At 52.4% G+C, this 24,420-nt stretch overlaps 1 protein-coding gene across 4 annotated transcripts in view; it reads left to right on the top strand.

Annotated features, from left to right (window-relative positions):
* Positions 1-24,420, top strand: part of PTPN3 (protein tyrosine phosphatase non-receptor type 3) — a 111,487-nt gene that overhangs the window by 16,171 nt on the left and 70,896 nt on the right. For 3 of the 4 annotated variants that reach the window (XM_051855937.3, XM_089301439.1, XR_016211268.1), the window contains 4 exons: positions 13,283-13,437; positions 17,760-17,867; positions 17,946-17,988; positions 20,376-20,454. In XM_051855937.3, the coding sequence (XP_051711897.2) occupies positions 13,300-13,437; positions 17,760-17,867; positions 17,946-17,988; positions 20,376-20,454 (368 nt within the window). In that variant the 5' untranslated portion in view covers positions 13,283-13,299. Of the gene's footprint in view, positions 1-8,491; positions 8,626-13,282; positions 13,438-17,759; positions 17,868-17,945; positions 17,989-20,375; positions 20,455-24,420 lie in introns of those variants that run through there. The other variant, XM_089301453.1, reaches the window with a different exon arrangement.

Below are 24,420 nucleotides of genomic sequence, written 5' to 3'. Positions count from 1 at the left end.
CCTGTTGGCTCTCATCTGTAGGTCGGCACGCCTTGCATAAGTCATGTTGAAAGTTCCATCAATTTTCTGACCTCATTTTCTCAAGACTCAAAACGCTGGGAGTCTGAATAGGCAGCATACAAATGCATTTGACCTTGGTTTCTGGAGGGACCTGCACCCAGCAGGGGTAGGCACCTGACAGAACCTGACAGGCAGGGGATCAGAAAATGGGAAGGAGCCTTAGCAGGCTCCACGCTGGGGCCTGGGCTGATGGGAAGTGGAGTGTGGCGCCCCCAGCCGCCTGGCCAGCTAGTGACAGAGACGGTGATACTCTGTGCTCACCGGGCCGGGCTGGGGGTGTGTTCCTGTAGTTCCTTGAGATAAAATTACATATGGCAAGGATATACTGGCAAGGAGGCTTGGGTTTCTCTGGCCCGCCTGCCCCAGCTTCAGGTTCCTGAGCAGGAACAGGGGCTGGCCCGCCGGCCCGCCTGGGAGAGCCCAGCCTCAGCTGGGATGCGCTGCTGTGATTAGCACATCTCAGACCTTTCGGCGTGACTCAAGCTGTTTTCTTTCCCGAAGGCTTCTGCTGCTGCTTTTGGCTGTAAAGGGGTGGGGGCCGGAGCCCAGGACAGAAACAGCAGGGACTGACACCCAAATGGGTGTGTCCGCGCCCAGGGCAAATATTAGCACAGTGTTTTTGTGAAGTTTACGTAACTCGACTCATGTCCCCGTAGAGTAAATTTATCCCATCCTGTTTTCCAGTCTGCGTGGGGCCTGCACAAACTATTCAGAGAGAAAGTGGAAAGAGAAGGGTGCCCCGGCTTTGCACACAGCACGGCTGAGTATTCAAACATGCTGTTGATTTTTTGAGCTTTCCTTCTGACTTTCGGCCTGTTCAGACGCTTTTATCCGCTAGTTCATGGTTTGTTTTAGGGTTAGTTCTTTTTCCCCCAAGAACAAGGTATCCATTTAGAATTATTTCTCATGAGAAATTCACACAAAGATACTCAGTTCTGGACAATGCTCCGTTGGGTAAGGCTTCAAGGAACAGGAAAGTTGGCGCTGTTGAAACAGAAGTCACAGTAGAATCTCGCTCCTGGAAGCCCAGAGTTCATGCATCTCACCTGGAGCAGCGTCTGTCCGTCCATCTGTCCCCTGCAGCCGTCCCACGAAGGGTCTCCTCCAGCTGCCTTGTTTGCTTCCCTCTTGTGACGGGGAGCTCCCTCCCATGCAAGGCAGTCCCTCCCTCCTCTGTGGTGTCTTGAATGTTCAGAAGCTCCTCCTTCTGTGTCAAACTCTGTTTCATGTCTTACTGAGCCCTTGAAGTCCCTCCCCTCCAAAAAAAAAAAAAATCAGCCCAATGCTGTTAGCTAGGTCCCAGTTAATCTGCACACATGCCAACCCCAGAGCTTCAAGCAACTGCAAAGCAGGGAAATCTCTCTTCTTTATAGGTGAGGGAACTTGGTCCCAGAGAGGGGTAGGCAGTCTTTCTCAGCTAATAAGGGGATAAGCTGGATGTCCAGGCTGCCAGGGCCAATCCTAACTGGTGACAACCCCACACACACACACACACATACACACCCCTTATGCTGCTTCCTCTCTCTGCCAGAGACAGCCCCTGGGATTTCTAATACCTGATCTTACCCTTCTGACATTTCCCTGGTTGCAGACAACCCTCAGATGCCCCTGCGGCTGGTGCTCTGCCCCTGGTCCATGCACATTAGGTCTGCAGTGTCTGCTTCCCTCAGCCAGTTCCCCTTGCTCAGGCGTTCCCATGAGCCTTAGTGAACTGGTCCCACCTCCTGCCCCTGGGCCTGTAACCCCCTGGATCTTGGTGTTCCAGGTGCACCCCTCCTCTGCCCCGCCTTCCTGGCCTGGCACAGCGCTGAGTGAATGACCGCTGAGTAAGTGGCCCGGAACTCCAGATCCTGACACTGTGGCCTGCCCAATGCCAGAGATGGGCTCCTAGCAGGGAGGCTGTTTCCCGCAGTGTGGCGCCCTTGAGACCCTTAGTGGAGGGGCATTTGACCCCCGTTTCTCCCAGGTGGTCGTTTTGCTGGCTCGTCGGTTTCTGGGTCCATCGAGGAGGCAGGTGATGGGGTTCATGGATCTGTGCTCGGTGACCGTGCGGGTGACACGAAGTCACAGTGTGCATTTCTCTGCAGCCTAGCCCACAAGGGTCACTAGAGGTACCCATGTGTGTGCCAAGCGGCAGCCGTGTCCTGTGAAACATGGCAGGGTGTGGGTTCCAACAGCACCGGGGCAGCAGCTGCTGAGACACTGTCTGGAGAACAGGCGTTTAAAGTGCCCGCATCCCACATCAGAGGACCTGGGTTCCGTTCCTGACTCCAGCGTCCTGCTAACGCAGACCCTGGGAGGCAGTGGTGATGGCTCAAGTGCTGTCCCTGCCACCCACGTGAGGAGGCCTGGATTGAGGCCCCAGCTCCCATCCTTGGCCTGGCCACTGGGGGCATTTGGGGAGTGAACCAGGAGATGGCAATTTCCTCTCTCTCTCTCACCCTCCCTCCCTGCCTCCCTCCCTCCCAAATAAAATAAAATAAATTTAAAAAAAAAAAAAAAAAAACGCTTCTAAAAATCTCACTTAAAAAGGCCTCCTGAAACCTGTGTAACTCAGGATTAGGGTCACCTCTGGGGGGAAGGTTGAGAAAAGGACCTGAGTAAGGGGTTCCCGCCGGCTTCCCGAGAGCTGTGCACCTGGGATCTGGGTGCTGCTTCTTCACTGACTGTACCCAGCCCAAGCTTCCCACTGGCCTGGAAGCAAAGCTCAAGTCCAAGTTCACCAGCTTCTCCTGGGGGCGAGGCGCTCTTTATAGCCACAGGACTGCAGCTCCCAGGGCCACGGATCTTGCCCTTCCAGGGGCTTCAAACGACTGCTTGGTATCCTCCCCGTATCAAGTACACCTTTCTTATTTTGTTCGTTTTGCACATGTCCTGGTGTCGGGCCTATAAATAAACCCCTGCACATAAAAAGAAAACTCTCTGACATTCTGAAGCTGTAGGAGAACAAGGGCGCTCATGCCGGGGCCCGCAGATGGCTCCAGCAGCTGGGCACCCGCTCCCTGAGCAGGTTGGAGGATCTATGAGACAAAAGGTCTGGTCCCAAGATTACTTGTGGAGTATTACCATTGAGAATCCTCAGCCTGCCTGTGTAGTGAGCTGCATTGTTAAAGTGACCGTGTAAGCATTGTCTCCCACATGGTAGGGGATAGCAGAGCTCAGAGTTGAATGTTTTTTTTGTTTTGTTTTGTTTTTTGTGTTTTTTTTTTTTTTATAAAACGAGAGGTATGAAGTATTTTTATAATTGTGTTATTGCTAACTATGATCATTATACTCCTGAACAGGCTTGAAGATTTAAAAATTAATTTTTCAGTTTACAGGCACTGGATAAAAATGAGTTTATGGGCTTTAACATTGAGTTAGCAACAGGAAAATGGTTCTGCTGGTGAATAGATTTGCTTTTCTGATTAAGTACATGTTCAGTAGCAATTATGCTTACGTTTAAAACCTGAATTTTATGTTAATACATTTATTTTTGCATTGCTCCACAGTAATGTATGTACTTTGAAAAGTTTAAAAAGCCAAGAAAGTGGGGGAAAATGGTAGAAGGTGGTATTGGTGAATTGCGGAGATGGAGTCACAAGGAAAAAGATTAAATTCCATATGCCAGGTATAGGTAAATTTTGCAATCAGCTGCAAATAATTTAAAATTAAGGAAGTGTAACAACTTACATGGAAATGTTTCCTAGGAGATACAAGCATGTCACAAATAGAAGTCAAAATCACTAAAATTTAACTTGTTCAGCTGCATTTCATTAAGAACATTTGCAGAGCTTAATACATCACGCAAAATCCATGTGTTTTTTGTTTGTTTTTTGTTTGTTTGTTTTTTTAGAGAAAATGTGCGTTGATTTGGGAAGGGTGTGCGTTGTGGAGGGACCGTGGGCTTTGTAACGTGGGTGTCACGAGTTGTTGAGGACTGGAGTCCGTGGGTGCATAGATGGGTTTGAGTGAGCAAGTGGAGTCATCTGCTCCCCTAGGACCGTGAGAGAGCCCCTCTGGGCGCACGTGATGGGCCTGCTGCTGTCTTCTCTCTTTTTTTTTTTTTTTTTATTTGACAGGTAGAGTTATAGACAGTGAGACAGAGACAAAGATCTTCCTTCCGTTGGTTCACTCCCCAAATGGCCGCTACGGCCAGCGCTGCGCCGATCCAAAGCCAGGAGCCAGGTGCTTCTTCCTGGTCTCCCATGCGGGTGCAGGGGCCCAAGCACTTGGGACATCCTCCACTGCCCTCCCGGGCCACAGCAGAGAGCTGGACTGGAAGAGGAGCAACCAGGACAGAATCCGGCACCCATATGGGATGCCGGCACTGCAGGCAGAGGATTAACCAAATGAGCCACGGTGCCAGCCCTGTCTTCTCTGTTTTGACAACAGTGCTGACAGCCACTCTGGACAATCTGTGACTTCAACAGTGTCCTGAGAAGCACTTCTCCCAGACCCCGTACTGGGACAGCTGCTGAACTATAGGAACGCTGCTTTCCTCTGGGAAGTGACTTGGCACCAACCTAACTAAGACCCTGGCTGTGGTCACGGATGGCTAAAGCCCAAAGGCCCCCTGGCAGTGGTGCTCAGACCATCTGTATCATACCACCACAGAGTGAGGTGGGGATTGGTGCTGCTTTTTCTTTTTTTAAAAGATTTATTTAGTTATTTGAAAGGCAGAGTTATAGAGAGGCAGAGGCAGAGAGAGATTGAGGTCTTCCATCCGCTGGTTTACTCCCCAAACTTCCAGAGCTGGGCTGATCCGAAGCCAGGAGCTCATTCCAAGTCTCCTAAGTGTGCACAGGGCCCAACCACTTGGACCATCCTCCACTGCTTTCCCAAGCCATAGCAGAGAACTGGATCGGAAGTGGAGCAGCTGGGACTCAAACCAGCGCCCATATGGGATGCTGGCTGCAGGCAGTGGCTTTACCTGCTATGCCACAGCACTAGCCTGGTTTGGATCCTGGATGAGGAGGAAGGAAAGGATGCCACTGGAACAGCTTGCAAAATTTTCATATGGACTATAGATGAGCTAAGTGCTTTATCAATGTGACATTTCTTTTGGGTGATCATAGCACTGTGGTTATGAAATATCCTTGTTCTTGAATAATACTTGCTAAAATGTTGAGCGGTGAAGGATCATGATGTCTTCTGTAGGTAGTACAGAGAAATGTATGGAGTGTGTGTGTGAGAGAGAGAGAGAGATGTGTGTGCGCATGCGCAGGAGAAGGAGACGGAATGTGGCCGTGTTTGACAGTTGTTTGAATCCGAATCAAGGGAGGGCATACAGGAGTTTCTGTTTTTCTTGCAACTTTTCTGTAGGTTCTAAAAATCTTTTTTTTAAGTTTTGACCCGCAGTTTCCCAGTAAATCACGCAAAATGCACACATCTGTTTTTCTTTTGCTTCTTCTTTTTCTTCTTTTTTTCTTGACAGGCAGAGTGGACAGTGAGAGAGAGAGACAGAGAGAAAGGTCTTCCTTTGCCATTGGTTCACCCTCCAATGGCCACCGTGGCCGGCGCGCTGCAGGCGGCGCACCGAAGGCAGGAGCCAGGTACTTATCCTGGTCTCGCATGGGGTGCAGGGCCCAAGGACTTGGGCCATCCTCCACTGCCCTCCCAGGCCACAGCAGAGAGCTGGCCTGGAAGAGGGGCAACCGGGACAGAATCTGGTGCCCCAACCGGGACTAGAACCTGATGTGCCGGCGCCGCAAGGCAGAGGATTAGCCTAGTGAGCCGCAGCGCCAGCTTTGCTGTTGCTTCTTAAAACATGAGTTGACTCTGAGAAAGCAACCATGGGCTTTGAACCTTGGACGTTACGAATCGTTAAGGATTACTCAACCCAGATCTCCGTGGTGGGGTTCAAGAATCTGCATTTTAATGAGCCAGCCAGACGGTTCCTAGGTGCACACATGCACTGTAAGTCACCAGTGACCGGGAGTCTGACTGTGGTCACTAGTCTGCTAGTAACTCCATCATCCAGCATGCTGCCTTAGGATTTGATCCCATCCTAATCGGCACTTAAAAGCCGATAGGGCAGCTCCCACTCAGATGTTTGTGACTTTTACCGTGGAAGTTAATACCCCTTAGCACTGCTCAGGCCTGGCCTTTTAAGAGGCAGGTTCTAGGTGCCGTCCCTGTGTGAGGCGCGGACAGCGGCTGCACAGCCGTGTCTTCTGACCCTTGTGCAGTGAAGTTGTGAGTGAGCAAGGCTGGACCCCTGCCCCTCCACAAACTTGGTCAGCACCCGACACAGCCTGACTTCCGTGTGAGCACCGGCGCTATCTTAGCAGCTAAAGACCTTGGTCTTCAGCACGTGCAGTCTTGGTATTTGATGTGAAGCACATTGAGATTGATGAGTCCTCGTCTCCCGTGTCGGATGGGCGGGTCCCTCTCCAGCAGGTCAGTCATCTGTCCCCACTCATACATACATGGGGGGCCGGGGGGTGTGGGAGAGAGGAAGAAAGAGTTTTCCTGAGCTCCTAGGGAAAAGGCGTTAGGGAAGGGGAATTGGGCTGCAGAGGCCTTGTGTGCTGTGGGGGCGATTTCTGAAATCAGCTGGGTAATGAACGTGAAAAGCTCAATGGAGCTGCAGGTTTGGCTGCAGGTAGAAGCCGGGGCGGGAGGTGAGGTGTCTTCCCCTGGCTGCCACTAGGTGGTGGTGTTGGCCTAGATCCGCCTGGGTGGGCTTGCTTGCTGATTCCTGGAACCAGCCCCTGCCAGGTGAGGTGTTAAATGGATCAAGGCTGCTTTCTCCTCCCCTCCCCTTCTCACCCCCCTCCCCCCTTTCTCCTCCTCCTGTTTTAAACTGAAACTTACTTTCTTGAGTTTGAGACGTCAGTTCCTTATATTTTTTTAAAAAAAAAAAACAAGCGTATGAAATAATTGGCACTTCCTTTTCAATCACAGTGAGTTGGATTTGCTTACCCCTGTGCACATGCTCCTGGGCCTGGGTTCTGTCTGTGGTCACGGCCTTGTGAAAGAATCAGGCTGTCCCAACCAGCACGTAGACAGATCCTTGGGAAGTACACCAGCAACCTCACTTTTCCCTGACCTGGGCCATGGCAGAAGCAAGTGCTGTCACTCATCCCTGACCTCGTGGGCACGATCCTGTTCTGCCACCACCGGGTTGGAGAGCAACTCAAAGCTATGCCACATATCTGACAGCAGCTGTCTTTTGACGCTGGCAGGCAGCTGTCTGTCAAAATAAATACAGTTTTAAGAAGTGGAACACTGACACATCTGTAAGATATTTGAAACCAGGATTGTCCTTCAAAATCCGGACGCTGACGGCAATCGAAGCTATCATTAGTGAAGTCCCTGGACCCCATCCCACATTGTGCTGGGCGCCTGACGTGCTGACAGCGTTTATGGGCTCCTGCTGTGTGCAGAGTGTGATGCTGCCTCTTTCCCGACTGCATCCTTCCAAGTGTAATCTGGGGTTTCAGAGAAGCGGTATTCACAGTAGGGGCTCCGTTGAACCCGCTAAGGCTGCAGCTGTTGGGTTTTTGAAGTGATGCAGAGAACAGGCTCGGCTCCAGTGCCGTGAAAGGCATTGGCTATGGCCATGATCCTTGTGGCCGCAAGGGCCAACCTGCTGCCACTGGGGCCAAGAGGCTCATAGAGGAAGCCATAGAAACCCCGAGCTCCCTGCTGGCCGCTGTGGCACAGGAAGCAGAGCAGTCAGCATTCAGGTGAGCGTTTCATTTCGGGCTTGGAGGCCGTGTGGGAACACAGCCTGGCTTGGTGATGTGGTTGCGCGTGTTGAGGCTGGCCCTTGGAGCAGAGGTTGAAGCACGCTCCGTGCACGTTGCTGCCAAGCCCTGTGTGTAACAGTCCCAGGTGGCTGTGCAGAGGGAAACACTGGTTGCCTGTCTCCTGGGCTACTGACCGGGCTGGGGGCTTCATTAACCAGGGTTAATTCCATAAATGCATTACTCCCAACCCCAGGGCCCAGGCCCACAATGGTGTTGGCCGTGAGCCGCAGCCCCGCTGAAGAGCAGTTTAGATGTCTGTACCTGCACTTGGAGCGTCCACCCATGTGACCATCCTACTGCAGCACCTGTTGTAAATCCCGTTTGGTTTTCTTTTCTGGCCAATATCTGCGTGTGGTTGTCTGGGTTTGGGCTACTCTGCGGGATGCCCACCTGCCTCCCACAAGACCCCGCTGCAGGGAGTGGCTCAGATTCCATAGAGCCTGGTGCCAAGTCCAGCCACTGAAGAGCCCACCCTTCCAGCCCCTGACTGCTTGGCCTGCCTCTGAGGGCTTCCCAAAGGCAGTACCCTCATGGGCCACACCCCAGAACACCATCTCACCACCAGGCCAGGACAGGCAGGGCTTTGCGCACCTGCCCAGGTGCTCTGGGGTGCTCCGCCCACCACAGCCTCACTTGGAATGTGTCTTTTCTATTGTATCTTTCTTTTCTTAAAGATTTATTTATTTATTCAAAAGGCAGAGTTATGGAGAGGCAGAGAGAGAAAAGAGAGAGAGTCTTCCATCTATTGGTTCACTCTCCAAATGGCCACAATGGCTGGAGCTGCGCTGATCCGAAGCCAGGAGCCTGGAGCTTCTTCCAGGTCTCCCATGTGGGTACAGGGGCCCAAGGACTTGGGCCATCTTCCACTGCTTTCCCAGGCCACAACAGAGAGCTGGATCGGAAGTGAAGCAGCCAGGACTGGAACTTGTGCCCATATGAGATGCCAGCACTGCAAGCGGCGCCTTTACCCACTACGCCGCAGTGCCGACCCCTTTATTATATCTTTAAAAGTAAAAAAGTTAACTTACCCAAGAGTCCCCAACAAGAACAAAACAATAAAATGAGCATTTTGACCTCACTGTGGTGGGAGCATATGGAACACATTTGTTGTCCTGTGATAACTTCTGATATTACTCAGAAACGCCGCCCTGCTCCCGCTGACATTTCCCTTGCAAAGGGCAGGGTGGGGGCGGGGGCGGGGGCGGCGGCGCTGTCTCAGAGGCTGTGCTTGCTCGGGCTGCGGGTCCCAGGACTTTGTGTTCCTGTCTGTGGAAGAATGCAGGTGTAGCTGGAGCTCCTTCCATGTGATAAAGACCGGCGGCCCCTCTCTTCCTGGGGGTGCTTTCCTCCAGCCTGCGTCTCTGTCTCCATGTGGGCTCCTCCTGCAGCTTGCCCGAGGCTTGATCCTCCCGCTTCCCATCAGCTTTGTCCTCTTCCCCTCCAAAGCTGACTCACTGCGCCTTGATCCGATTCCCAGGTCTGTATCTCTGGACCTGCCCTGACGTTTGGTGCTGCTTTTTCCAGACCTGCTCGGGGGTTGAGGAGGGGACCCCTTACCCTTGGGCATCACCTGCGACAGGAGAGATGCATGCTTGGGCCCCGCCTATACCTACTGGAATCAGAGTCTGCATGTTAAATATATTTTTTAATTTATTTATTTTAACGACAGAACAGCAGAGAGAAAAAGAGAGATCTTGCATTCACTGATGCACTCCCCCTAAATGTCCGCAATAGGCAGGACTGGGCCAGGCCGAAGACAGGAGCCCAGAAACTCCATCTGGGTCTTCCACAAGGGCAGCAGGGACTCAGTTACCTGAGCCATCATCTGCTACCTCCCAGGATGCATTAGCAGGAAGCTGGGTTGGAAGCGGAAGAGCAGGCACTCCAAGCTGCAGCTTAACCCGCTGTGCCACAATGCCCACCCTAGAGTCCTCTCTTTAGTTAGATCCCCAAGTGTTCTGTGTGTGCAGGGCAGCGGGAGAGGCCCTGGGCCCGGATGTCTGCACTCTGCATTCGGGTTAGAAGGCGCTCTCCTCCTGCCCTCCCCTGCCTGCTGCCACCACCCCGGCTCTGTCTGCCCCTCAGGTTCATGCAGACATTTGCTGACTGCCTGCAAGAGCTAGGCAGTGGCTACAGCGAGCAAAACCAGACAGCATTGCTGCCCTGTGGAGCTTGTGTCTGGGGGAGGAGCAGATGCTACCTGCACATCATCCATCCTGAGGGTGAAGTTACGATGGCCCTGTGGGGAGAACCCCTGTCACTGGGTCTGGCCGAGGAGAGGAACCCGGGAGGGCTTCTCCGAGGAATTGATGCTGTGTTGAGCACCAAGGGTGAGCAGGAGTTCATCAGAGGAAGCAGAAAGAACATTGCAAACCGAGGGAGTAGCTCGGGCAAGGGCCCTGCTCATCCGAGAATTACTGCAGGGAGCATTGATGGTCTCAAAACCCTTATCTTTTTCTTTTTTAAGATTTTATTTATTTATTTATTTGAGCAGTGGAGTTACAAAGAGAGGGAGAGACATAGAGCAAGGTCTTCCATCTGCTGGTTCACACCCCGAATGGCTGGGGCATCCAGAGCTGGGCCAATCCAAAGCCAGGAGCCAGGAGCTTCTTCTGGGTCTCCCACGGGGGTGCAGGTGTCGAAGCACTTGGACCATCTTCTGCTGCTATCCCAGACCATCGCAGAGAGCTGGATCAGAAGAGGGGCAGCTGGTACTCGAACCAGTGCTCATATGGGATGCTGACACCACAGGTGGAGGCTTAGCCCACTACACCACAGCACTGGCCCCAAGACCCTTATCTTTTACTCGCTCTTCAGCCAAACCCAGTGAGGCTGACGCCTGCATTCCCTAAACTGGATTTGACTGGTAGGGGTGCGTTTCACGTTCTGGAAAGAGGCCCAACCCCTTGGGCCTCCCTTCCAGCTGCATAGACCAACCCCCACCACAACCCTGTCCTTATTTGTGCACTGCTTCAGTTTCTTAATCTACCACCCCCACCACAGAACTCACTAGTAAAACCAGTTTCCTAGTGCTCCCTGATTCGAAGGTCCGATTTTACACTGCCCTGTTTTCTTCTTGGTAAATACACTTGTCTTTGGGTTTTTTTGTTTTTTCTTTATAGGAATCTTATTATTAAAATTTGCATGGCAAAAAGTGTACAACTCAGGAGTATAGAGCCTGCTGGATTTTCACGGTGAGGACACCAGTGGCATGAGCACCCACATCCAGAAATGAGCATAGGAAGACCCCTGTGCCACCTCCGGCTCTCTACACCAGGCTTAACCACTGCCCTGGCTTCTCTCAGCCTCCCAGAGTTTGGCCTATTTCTTTTTTTTTTTTTTTTTTTTTTTGAAAATTTTTTTTTAACTTTTATTTAATGAATATAAATTTCCAAAGTACAGCTTATGGATTACAATGGCTTCCTCCCCATAACGTCCCTCCCACCCACAACCCTCCCCTTTCCCACTCCCTCTCCCCTTCCATTCACATCAAGATTCATTTTCGATTCTCTTTATATACAGAAGATCAGTTTAGCATACATTAAGTAAAGATTTCAACAGTTTGCTCCCACACAGAAGCATAAAATGAAAAATACTGTTTGAGTACTAGTTATAGCATTAAATCACAATGTACAGCACACTAAGGACAAAGATCCTACATGAGGAGTAAGTGCACAGTGATTCCTGTTGTTGACTTAACAAATGGACACTCTTGTTTATGGCATCAGTAATCACCCTAGGCTCTTGTCATGAGCTGCCAAAGCTATGGAAGCCCCCTGAGTTCACCGACTCTGATCATATTTAGACAAGGCCATGGTCAAAGTGGAAGTTCTCTCCTCCCTTCAGAGAAAGGTACCTCCTTCTTTGATGACCCGTTCTTCCCACTGGGATCCCACTCACGGAGATCTTTCATTTAGGTTTTTTTCTTTTTTCCCCCCAGAGTGTCTTGGCTTTCCATGCCTGAAATACTCTCATGGGCTTTTCAGCCAGATCCGCATGCCTTAAGGGCTGATTCTGAGGCCAGAGTGCTGTTTAGGACATCTGCCATTCTATGAGTCTGCTGTGTATCTCACTTCCCATGTTGGATTGTTCTCTCCCTTTTTTATTCTATCAGCTAGTATTTGCAGACACTATTCTTGTTTATGTGATCCCTTTGGTTCTTAGTCCTATCATTATGATCAATTGTGAACAGAAATTGATCACTGGGACTAGTGAGATGGCATTGGTACATGCCACCTTGATGGGATTGAATTGGAATCCCCTGGTATGTTTCTAACTCTACCATTTGAGGTAAGTCAGCTTGAGCATGTCCCGAATTGCACTATTTCTTAGCTTTCTATAGTGGAATCATTTTTATAAGTCCAAGTTTATATAAAACAAGTCATCTCTGTGGCTGGCTCCTTTTGCAGAAGGTACTGTGAATGGGGTTCGTTCATGTTGCAGTTGACGGTAGCTGGCTTACTGCATGTGCTGGGTAGTAGGTCATGGTGTGGCCCCACCACGCTCTGTCCCTGCTACCATGGGTGGGCATTGAGGCCTTCTCCGTGTGGGTCTGTTTAGGAGATTCTAGTACACGTCTTCTTGTAAGTGACTGCACGTTGTCCTGCAGGGGACGTCCTGGGAACGCGGCTGTCGGGCCGCAGAATGTGCGTACGTTCAGCTGGGGCAGGTCCTGGGCCGCAGTTTTCCAGAGCTGCCCTGATTCATGTTGCTCCGCATTGCCCAGGTTTTGTGACCCCAAATTGTGGCCTTCGGGGTGGGTCGGTGCTCCTGGGGCTCTGTGGTTTTCATTCCCATTTCTCTGATGAGTAGTGTGGTTAGGGATCTGGTGATTTTTTCCTTCCTGTTCTCTACCTGATTGTCCTTTCTCTTATGAGTTGGGAGCACTATATATATATATATATATATATATATATATATATATATATATCCTCTTTGGTTGTGTGTGTGTGCAAATACCTTCTCCCACTCTGTGGGCTGCCTTCTTGCTCTTCTAAGTTGTGTCTTTGAATGAGTAGAAGTTGTGCATTTGAATGTAGTCCAGTTTATCCATAAGGCTTTTCACGTTTTCAATCGCGTTTCTATCATGTTTGGCCCTGTAAAACCTGAGGACCGCAATACGCAAATACCCAAAATAGCTAAGCATAAATAGAAATTTCGAAGCTGGGAAATACACCTTAGGAGCCGCAGACTGAAGAGACAGGACACACACATAGACAAGCCATGGAGCTGTGTGAACAGGCTGTGGCTGAGCGAGACATCCTGTCAGGTGAGCTCCTTAGAAGGCAGATCTCAACAGGGCTGCGGCCCGTTTGCAGGCCCTCACCACACATGAGTGCTTCGTTCAGGGTCATAAGGCTCCCAGGCCATGGGTGCGACGGGGGGGGGGGGGGGGGGGAGGGCTGGGTTGTCCGCGAAGCACGAGGCGAGCCACGTGGGGCAGGCATCCCACAGCGCTCAGGCCCTCTCTCTCTCTCGCCCTGCAGGTTACTCAGCGATAGTGATGACCTCCCGGTTACGCGCGCTGGGTGGAAGAATTAACAACATCCGCACTGCAGAGCTGCCCAAGGAGAAGACCCGATCGGAAATCATCTGCAGCATCCGCTTCTTAGATGGCTTGGTACAGACCTTCAAAGTCAACGTAAGTGCTCCACGTCGCGGGCTTGGTGTGTGTTTTGCCGAATTAATGCTCCCAAGGACTAGGTCTCGTCACTTGACCTAGCAAATGAAGGAAAGAGTGTTTTCAAAATGGAAGCTTGGTGCTCATGCCATGTACAGGTGGGAGACGGCCAGCCTCATGCATGGCGTCCAGTCTTCCTGTACAGCCATACGGTACTTGGGCATTAGCAGTCCCTGCCACCTGCACCACCCCAGGTACCACGTAGGCTCATGGCCTTGGCCTGCCTCTCCCATCCTCTGGCCCATCCTCAAGGGATGAAGCCCAACCCTGAACGTGCTGCCAGCACGGCCCCTCCTGGGGAGTCCAGTGTGCAAGGGAAGGCGGCAGACAGGAAGGTCAGGGCAGGGCAAAGAAAACAATGAAGAGGCCACCAGAGTTTACAGGGTAACACATCCTGATGCTGCCAGCCTGTCTCCCACCCCAGCCGACCCCAGGCCACTGAAGATTGCTGCAGACATGGGAAGGCAGCAGTGTGAAGCCTGAGACAGTGGCTGCTGTCTCTCCTCCCAAACCAGGGACAGCACAGCCGTATGCTGCCCAGGCCCCGGGCGTCTCCCCGCCAACGGACGAGGCTCAAGGGCACAACTGGGGATGTGAGGTTTGGGTCCTGAGCAGTAGCTACAGATGTTTCTCAGCCTTCCAGCCTGCATCCGCAGCCACCCAGGGCTCTACTGTTCCCTGGGTCAGGGCCTTGCACTGTGTGGGCTGGAAGCGGTACTGTGCTAAGAAGGGAAACCTGCAGCAAGGACCCGGGACCGTCTGGGGAGGAGTCCCAGAGTACCTGGGCTGGGACTGCTGCCGTGACCTGCTCCTGAGAAAGCCATTAGGAGAAAAACACCTTCTAGGCCAGACTCTGCAGAGCCACATTCTCTGCCTGTGCTGTCCAGGGCGGCAGCCCCTGGCCACGTGTGGCCATCAAACCTCTGAGATGTAGCTGGTAGACTTACGGAACTGAATTTTGAATTTTACCCTAGTTCATTACAAGTGAGAGGCTTCTGTAGCTCATGGCTCCTACTCTGGACAGAGGACACTTCTCCAGGCGCATCAGAGCCTCCCAGAAGGAGTGTGAGGACTCTGACTCCACGTGCCACCTGGGTGTTTTGAAACATGCCCTCCATGGCTGAGGCCCGAGAATCTGCATTGTAACTGCTTCCCCAGGTGGTCTCAAAGTGGTTGGAGAGCCACTGATTGGGATCACTTGTCAGGGTCATATATCATCCCCTCCAAAAGCAACTGCTTTGGTTCTGCAGAATCTCACATCTGGTTTCCTTTATAACTTAGTCTTCCATAGAATGCCGTGATTGAACAAGGCCTGCGAAGGTCGCAGATGCCATAAACTCTCAGCTTAGTGTGTACCTGACTCCCCTGTAGAAACTTGCGTCTGGCTGTGTCAGAGCTGGGCCTCCACCTTTTATCTCCTTCCAACAAGAACACGGACATTTGCTAGTGTGAGTCTGTAACTCATTTATACATCCGACAGGTGCTTACTGAGCACCCACTGTGTGTCAGGTTTGGTCTGGATACAAGAAATATAGTCGTGAACAAAACTGAGCCAAAACTGAGCCAAATCCCCGTCCTAGGGAGAGAGTTGGACAGGGCACCGTTTTATAGATGTGAGAAGGGAGGCTCCACTGATCAGTGAAAGAACTGCATGGTTATCTGGAGGAAGCGCATTCCGTGGAGAAGGAGCAGCAATGCAAAGGCCCTGAGGCAAGAGCCTGCATGGTGTGGTTGCAGAACAGTATGGAAGGCAGCATGCCCAGAGTGGAGCAAGCAAAGGAGAGGAGCAGGAGATAGGATCAGAGCGCTAGCAGGTGCATTAGGGTGGAGCGGGCCCTCGGAGATGATTCTGAGGACACTGGCTTTTATTCCATATGCAGTGGGAAGCACTGATAGGTTTAGACAGAGACCTGGCGTATCTGACCCCAGTGTCCCTCTGGCTGCTGTTGATGGGAGGATAGAGTAGGGGGACAGGGCTGAGAGACTGTAACAGTCCTGGGGGAGAGGGGATAATTGGAAAGGACAGGCATGCAGAGGGGGCTTGGAGGAAGCCAAGTCTGGAAGTACTTTGAGGGTAAAGCCAGGAGGATCTGTTGGTAGCTGGCATGGTGGAGGCACGGTGTACAGGGGCAGAGAGAGCCAGTGCTGTTGTGGACCCGGGGGGTTGGCGAGCCAGCGCTTCAGCTTTGCTCAGACGCAGAGGTGGAGTGAGGTACCCAGGTCAGGAGCTCAGGGGCTGTGCGTGCCACCAGGATGGGGATGGTGTTCCAAGCCAGCAAACCGGAGATCACCTGATAGGGGCATCAAAGGAAGGCGGGGGTGAGGTATGCATGTTCAAGGTGGGAGGGTTAAGGGGTAGGTCCTACCAGAGACCACCAGGGAGGGAGGGGGTGCCAGAGCCTGAGAAACACAGGTATAAAGAGGTGTCAGAAGCAGTGGTGGCCGGGGCACAAGCACTTGGGCCATCTTCACTGCCTTCCCAGGCACATAAACAAGGAGCTAGATCAGAAGTGGAGTAGCCAGGACTCGAACCTGCACACCGGTATGGAATGCCAGCATCCCAGGTGGCAGCTTCACCACAATGCCAGCCCTGCGAATGTGTGCTTCATTTTGGTTCCTTTTGAGAAGAAGTGAACTAGGCAGAATAGATGCCTGAACGTTTGGGTTACCCACTCCAGAGAAGGGAGATGGAGCATGGCGGGAGCACACGGCCTTTGGCAGCAGACAGATGTGAGTCAGCTGAGCAGACATCATCTGATGCGAGGCCCGGAGCCTCCCCCTGACTGTCTGCTCATCACAGATGGCTCCCACTGTGACTTTGCATTGTTGTCACAGAGGTTGGAGATCATACGTGAAAAGCGCTTCTGGCTTCTTGTAGCTGGTCACAGAGCTATGTTGCTATTACAGATTAAATGTGATATAAAGTCATACATAAATAATGACTCCAACAAGGGAACACCAGCTCCTGGGCACATCGAGAAAGTGTCCTAACTGGGTGGGATTGTGTCTCGTAACTTGGAGTATGTGGCCCAGGTCAGTCATCCCTGCCACATCCTTGGTGGTTGTCTTGTGATGGAAGGTGCCTTGGGTAGAAGAAGCAGCAGGTGCAGGGGTCCTGGGCTGGGAAGCAAGGTGTTCAGGAAGTGGGCAGGCACATCTCTGGCTCCCCCACTAAAGAGCAAGTCTGGCGAGGCTGCCCCAAAGAAGGCAATGCAGGCGGGGCTCCACAGTTGGCGAGTTCTCCCAGCCCAGGTTGCTGTGACCTAGTTCCAAGTACGTTGTCCATTCTCAGACTCTCACAAAGAGGGGCGCCCTTTGCCTGTTCCAGCGCCATCTATTTCTGACTCATATTGTCCTTCAGTTCAAGGGCTTGGTTCAAAGGATTCCTGAGAAGTCTGCCCACAGAAATAGAATTCGCAGTTTCTCAAATGCTTCCCGCTGTGTGCCCCACTGGGCCTTTGTTGGAGCTGGGCCGGCGCTCCAGATGCCTGCCCTTGGTGCCAGGAAAGGACGGACAGCATGGGCCAGCTCCTGCCGGGCCCCAGGTGTTGTCCCTGGAGGCGTGCACTGTGCTTCGCTCACTTCACAGCACTTGACACCATGCTACAGCTGCCGGTCCACGGCTCAGGCAGGACAGGGGACGCGTGACAGCTGTGTCCCCCTGTCCACACCATGCCTGCCCCTAGTCCTGCACTGGAGCGAAGTGTGCTGAATGTCCTCGCAGCTTCTCACTTCAGATCCCAGGAGATGGCGAGGCAGATAATCCACGGGGTGGCATGGGCCAGCTCACCACCTGGCCCGGGGAGGGGGGTTGAATGGCGTTTGCGTATTTTTAGCTGGCCTCCTTTCTTGAGAGTGTCCCTTCCCCGCTCACTCTTCCTCTGTCCCTCCAGGGGTGGGAGCCTCAGACCAGTCTGAAGGCGCCAACAGAAACCGCCCCAGGCTTAGCATTTCACTGTGGACAATCCGCAGCGGGTCACGGAGAGGTGACCGTGGCTGTGAAACAGGTGTTTGCCAGTGTAGACAGCACTTGAGACGTCTTAGCTAAGGGAAGGGAAGACAGCTTCCAAAAGGCGACCAGTGAAACGCATATGGCCTTAAATTGCACGCACGTCGCTTTCCTTAGCCCCGCCTTCCGTGCGTGTGCTGTGACTTCTCTGGAAGTCCTGTGTCACATCCCTTTGAACTGTGACTTCTCAGAAAGCGTGCGTGTGTCACATCCCTCTGAATGCGTGGTTAAGGTTGTTCATTTTTCCCACTCCAGTTTCTTTTTTCTCTCCTAGAAACAAGACACAGGTCAGGTCCTTCTGGACATGGCCTACAACCACCTGGGCGTGACCGAGAAGGAATACTTCGGGCTGCAACACGGCGACGACTCAGCAGACGCTCTTGTAAGTGGCGGTCCCTCCTACCCGGGCTGGCCTCCCGCACGGGCTGCTCGTAATCCCTCGTCTCCTCTCACCCGACAGAGATGGCTGGAATCAAGCAAACCCCTCCGGAAGCAGCTGAAAGGTTGGTGTGGCCGTTGCACGTCCGTTGAACCTCAGGGGCTAGTGAGTCATGGCCTGTTTCTCTCCGCCGGTGCTGGAGGTGCCTGTAGTGCCAGGATTCCGGGGGGCAGGGGGGGGGGTTCCCTGCCTGGCTCCTGAAGTTAGTGGAGATGCATCCAGCTCAGCCCCCTGGGGTCCTCCCCTGGATGGGCAGGAGAGGGAAAGGTGAGAGCGGGAAGCCCAGAGCCAGAGACCCTATGTGCCACAGTGGGAACCAGAGACATCGCACCTCAGGGCCTCCCGCCAGCTCACGCACCTCCCCTGCACAGTGAACCCGCGCTAGGCGATGGCACCCCTCAGAGGCAGCTCATCTGTTGGCCCACCCTCTGGCCAGCCTCTTCCCACCGGCACTGTCATTGTTCCCCTTTGGGCTCCCGAGGCCCCAGGCAAGCCTGGCTGATCTGCTGGCCGCCTCTGTGGCTTCCCTGTCTGTTCCCATCGCCTTCTTTAGGGCAGTCTCACAAGACTTGATCCGTGTGGGAACCAGAGACGTGGAACGTGTTTCCCATCCGCGTCCCTGTGTCCAAACCTTGCTGCTCTCCAAGGCCGATCAGGCCCCATCTCCTCTCCCACCAGAGGCTGAGACTTCCCTCCGTGCTCCCTCCCTCTTAGCGTTGGCTGCTTCGTGGTTCTGAACCCTCTCGCCCTCGCCTCCCGTCCATCTCCCTGAGTTCTCAGGACTGCAAGGTTCTTGAGGTTAGGACCCTGTCCCTTTCCTCTTGGCATCCCCTCCAGGTACCCCCACCCACAGGAGGTGGCCAGTGAGCGGGGAGAGGACTGACAGGCAGGTGGATTTGTACACCCAGGTGTGCAAACACCCTGGTGCTACACCATCACCACCACCACGCAAACACACACACCTGCCCTGGTGCCCAGGTGGGAGGGAGTAGACATAAATGGTCACTGCTCTGGTCCCACTGCTGTCCCCACTTGAAGCCAGGTCCTTAGAGTTCTCACCTCCCAGCAATTGAGTCCCTAGTGATAGGACATGCTCACAGGAGCTGCAGAGCCACTTGGAGATAAATATCTATCCTGGAAGTGAGTGCCCACAGTACCTGGCTGGGGTTGGCAGTCCCCCTTTCACTAACTCACTCATTCAGCAGAGATGTCCTGAGCTCAGCTGGGGTCAGGACCCTGGACTGCGCCCTGGGTGTCTGTTCCAGGTCAGATTTGCACCCTACCCTCAGGGAGCTCCCAACCACTTGTGGAGACAGAGGAGAGGGAGAGAGAGCTCTGATGATCCTTAGCACACAATAGGACACCCTGGGTGACAGTATGGAGAGGGGCAAGACAGAGCAGACCAGACCTGACCACTGTAGAAGAGCAGGCAAGTGAAGGGGCATCCCAAGGCTAAGCGAGGACTTGGCTCACCTGAGTGCAGGTGCAAAGCCTACACCCACAGCGTTAGAGCGCCCCCACTGGAGAGCAGGCACTCGTGCAGATGTATGCTCGGGTGCACACATACACTGCCAGCTTTTCTGAACACTCACCAGAGATGCAGATAGAAGGTGCTAAAGAGATGGAGACGGAGCCCCGGGTGAAGGGGACAGAGGAGATGAGTGCAGGGACAGGGCACCTGGAAAAGGACATGCATTTTCAAAGATCGAGATGGTGCTGAGTGCACAGGTAAGACTTGGGGGGGGGGGGGTGAAATTGACATGAAGATCTCTGGGTCTTGGTGACATCATCTGATGGTTTCCTGTTGCCATGTCACAAGAAATGGATTCAAATTGACTCTGGTTGCTGGTGCCTAAAGAGCCACATTTGGATTGTTCATTGTGTGATTTTCGTAGACCAGGAATCACTGAATATGCTCTGCATTAAAAAGCGCGGGATGTTGTTCCTGAAATGCGGCGTGGCAGAATCAGACACCCGGGCCTGTACTTCTGGTTTGGCTGCTGGCTGGCAGGTCACTTGCACATCTAAGCCTATTGGCTCCTCTCTAAGATGGGGCTGTGGATAGCAGCCTGGCACGAAAGGGTCTGAAAAGTGGAAATTGTCATCAAAATGTTAGCCATTTTTTCTTTGTGGGTTTTATATGCTACAATTTATAAACTCCTCGGCCCGGTAATGGGGTGCATTGTTTGAAGCGTTGTTTGAACACGGCCTAAGTTAAACACGTAACAGGAAGTAGACATACCTCAGCCTACACCAGTGTTGTGTAAATAGTTTACTTTTTTGTAGACTTGGAGATTTTCGAAACAGTCTGTAACTCACGCATTCCTTATTCGAAATGAGCCCTATTTTACAATGGAAAAAAGCCATGGCGAAATGAAAAATGCATCACTTATAAGAGAGCAACGACTTACTTAAAGGGAATTGTAATTTTGTGTTTGAAAACTTTTATAGGAGGTTTCCCCTGTACCCTGCATTTTCGAGTCAGATTTTTTATACCTGATCCCAACACCTTGCAGCAAGAACAAACCAGGTAAGAGCCTTTTTTTTTTTTTAAAGAAATTTTGTATGTAGTATATAAAAGTGAGTAACTGTCAAAAACACCAAAAACATACTCTTGATTTTGTGGCTGCTGCAGGGTAACTCCATGTGGGTGGAGCCTCACTGGCATGCCTGATCCCAGTAACAGAGCAATGATTGACATTTTAATCAGCTGATTGGTGTCCAGTCTCAGGCTCGCTTCCCTGGCCTCCTGATTTGGTGCAGTTCCCTCCTCCTCCTCCCATCCCGCCTCCTGCCTCTCCTGGCTGCATGGTTGGAGCTGAGAGGGTGCACGTGGGACCCAGTCCCCTGCAGGCCAGATAGCACGGTGTCTCAGTCTCCACAGGGATGGATGCCGGGCTGTGGGCCAAGCCCAGAAGGCTCTGTCCTGAGCATTTCCTCTTAGCTCCCGTTCTCGGGTGCTGGGGAGGAGGACAGGCTGGTGAATCAACAGATAGAGATTCGGGAGCCAGATAAGGGAAGGAGGCAGTGACAGGAACTGTTTACCCCTCAGGCCCTGGAGTGGGGCCTGGCCTGGGCTTGGCACTGCAGATGGGTTTGCTGGGTGGGGATTAGCTCTTCTGCCTAGGAAAGTTGTTGCTGTTGAAACTTTGGACCCTGCAGACTCAACTTCCCCTCCCCTAGGGTGATGCTAAGCCCTTTTATTATGGATCCATTTGTTTTTTTCAAAGCTCGAGAGGCAGGCAAAGGATGGTTAGGACTTTTGACTCCTGCTGTGTGCTGTTTGTCCCCACAGGACCTTCACCCAGGAGGTGCCTTAGCTGGACTCCTAGAGTGCTCTCCTGTCTAGTGTTTTTTTTTTTTAATGGTAATCACATGATCCCATTTTTAACTTTTAGTGTGTTTCAAGGCCAAATATTAGTCTGCTACTCTGTTTTGCATTCTTCCTGTGCCTCTTCCCTCTGCAGCACCAGTCGCTGGGGATTTGACTGTTTACCACGAAGTTAAATTTTAACCCAGCATGACTGGTGACTCGCTGGGGAGCCATGCGGAAGTGCAGGCCCCGCCTGGACCTTCTCCCTCAATAGTTCCTCCCGCTGGGAGGCTGGGAGCCCTGGGGAGCCGCTGAACTTGGCAGGTCATTTCAGGACTGGTGGGCACAGAGTCCGGGACATCCTCGAGGAGGATGTGTTTGAAGTGACCCTGTGCAGTGACAGTACAACAGGACATGGGGACTTAAGAATGTGTGCACTTCTGTGTGTGGGTATATGTTTTAGATAAAATGTATGGTGTGCGTGATTACATATGTATACATGTGTACACATTTGAATGACAGACTGAAACAGAGAGGGAGAGAGAGAGAGATCTTCCATCAGCTGGTTCACTTCCCAAATAGCCACAATGGCTGGGCTTGGTTCAGGCTGAAGCCAGGAGCCAGGAACTCTGTTCTGGTCTCCCAGATAGGTGGTGGGGGCCCAAGTACTCTGTCTTCCACTGCCTTCCCAGGCATTTTAGCAGGAAGCTTGATTGGAAGGGGAGCAGCCAGGACTCCAATCAATGCTCTGTGGCCTGCTGGTGTCACAAGTGACGGTTTAACACATTATGCCACAGGTTGGTTCCCCAGTGGGGTCTTTTAAAAAATGTACTTTATCTCAGAATGCAGTACACATATCTATAAAAATTACTGAAACAAAAAGTTTTAGAAAACTTTAGTTAAGTGCAGAGCACCCTGGAGTTTTTTCTATCCTGCTGTTTCCTTTCTCTAAATCGGCAGTGACTCCTGAGGTGCCAGGTTCCAAGCTGAGTGCGGACCAGGCTGCCCCACAGTTGTCCATCACCATGGCCAGGCCATCTCCCAGGCCATGGCCCCCTGGGCGGGGGGGTTAGAGCTCTCCAGGGGCAGATGTGGAGGAAAGGGACGAGAGGACCAGCCTGCACCAGGGGTCTCTCCAGTGCCCGCTGCCACATATCTGCCTGCTGAGCCTGCCTGCCACTCCAGGGACGTGGGGGTACTCAGGAGACCTGAGGCTGCCTTCTGAGCCGCAGAGGGTGGCAATGGGAAATGGGGAATTGGACATGCAGAGTTACGGCTCGTGGGTGGGGCTGCAGAGAGCCAGATTCCAGCTCAGGATGAGCAGTAGACTAATATTGCTTCTGCCTGTGTCCCAGAAAAAAACCCACTGGTCCGTGTTGCTCCTAAAACTCACAGGTTCAGCGTTGGCATCCCACCCCCACCGCCCTCTCCGGTCTAAGATGGGTGGTGTGGAGCCAAGTGAGCTTGTTGTCTCCTCCTGGGCTTGGGGCTTTGGATCTTTCCTCTTGCAGCAAGAACCACAGCAGTAGCCACACCCACGACTCCTGTCAAGCTGGGAGCAGCCAGGACTGCCAGATCTTTTTCCTACTCTACCAGGCTTCCACCATTAATCCCCATGCCTTTTTCTTTACTTTTTAACTCAAATGCCGGGTTTTACATGTATTGCTGGCCCATGGTAGCTTATGAAGCTGCAGCTTTGGAGTCTGTCCAAAAGGGATTTCCCTTTAAGGAATTTAAGGAAGGGGATTTAGCTCTCAAGAGCCAAAGAAAGAGTACAGAGGTGGTATTTGGTTTATTTTTGTTGTTATTGGTTTGTTTGCTTTCAAAGGATCAGGATAGGGAGACATTCATTGCTTTGTTGCTGGGGTTGGGATCACAGGTGGGGTCCACTCTGAGTGTGGCGATGCCACTGCCCAACTTGGAGCTCTCTTTTATTCGAATCAAGTCCGTGTCTGTTATGAGCCTCCACCACTGCTGTTCCCGATCAAGTTAGATCTCCCCAGGAGAATGTCGTCTACTGGCCACACAAGTTAAAAGGAGGCTCCTTCGAGTTTCTCCCGGAAGGCCCCTGCGTTTGGGTGGCATTCGCTATTCTGATGTCTCTGGGTTTCATGCCATAGAGTAGGCTCGGAAACTTGGCTGAGCAAATGACAGGGTGGCATGTCTGGGTTCATGTTCACCCTCAGATCCCTGGGAAGGTGTAGTGATCAGCATGGCCCAGCCGCAAAAGCTCAGGTTTACCCTGGGATTATCCATAGCCCTCTCCCTGCCCCTCTCTCTCTCAGTAGCATTGTAGGAGGAGGGAACACTTAATTCTGGTTGAATGTCAGCGTGGATAAACATAGAAACAAACTAGAAAACACTGATTGTGTTCTCCTAGGTGGAACAGAGTGACATTCCCATTCCAAACAGGCATGAATCAGCACATGTACAATATCCCATCTGTCCGTGCGGCACACTGCGGGCTGCCGGTGATGATCACCGTCAAAGTAACCATAGCAGGGTCGGGACGCTGATCCTGAGCGTTTTACGTCATTAAGTGCAGACGAGATTGGAAGTATAGGGCGATTGTGTAAATAAAGTGCGAGCGTCCTGGTTAAAATAAGACACGGCTGGCCCCCCACTCCCACCCTAGCTCAGCTCCGGTTTGTGAGAAAAGCAGGCCGTGGTGTGTGGCCCACAGTTAGGCGGTGGAAGTGAGGGCAAGCGTCACCCAGCAGCGCGCACACAGCTGAGGCCTGGATAACTGCAGGCTTGTGGTACTTAGCCTTTTAAGCGTCTGTGTGTCACAGAGCCAGCCCCTTGCCCTTTGTAAACCTGGAAGAATTTGAGACTGATCTGTTTAACCTGCCAGAATTCTCCCTCCCTCCCGCCCCTTGGCGCCTCTGCCCAGTCTAGATTAGATTTCAAGAGGCTTCCCTGTTGTCATCTTGGCCAGACCCTGGAATGTCTCTCCCATTTGAACCTGGACTTTAAAAAAAGAGTAGGAGCCAGTGGCCAAGTGTCACATGGATTCTGTGTCCCGAAAATAGAAACCTCCCAGGGCATCTGCTGGCCTGCACAGGGTTGTGGCCTGCACCTTTCCCCAACTCCCCACCCAACCCCCGGCAGAGGCCAGGGCTGGGGGCCCCCGGACAGCTGGCCTGCAAAACAGGTCCTGGTTTTTGAAGCTGCCTCTGTGGG

This window comes from Oryctolagus cuniculus, chromosome 1, assembly GCF_051225735.1.
Source record: "Oryctolagus cuniculus isolate XC-2025 breed Fujian yellow rabbit chromosome 1, ASM5122573v1, whole genome shotgun sequence".
NCBI lineage: Eukaryota > Metazoa > Chordata > Mammalia > Lagomorpha > Leporidae > Oryctolagus > Oryctolagus cuniculus.
The sequence above is the reverse complement of the archived record's forward strand: the minus strand, read 5'-3'. Positions and strand labels throughout refer to the sequence as shown.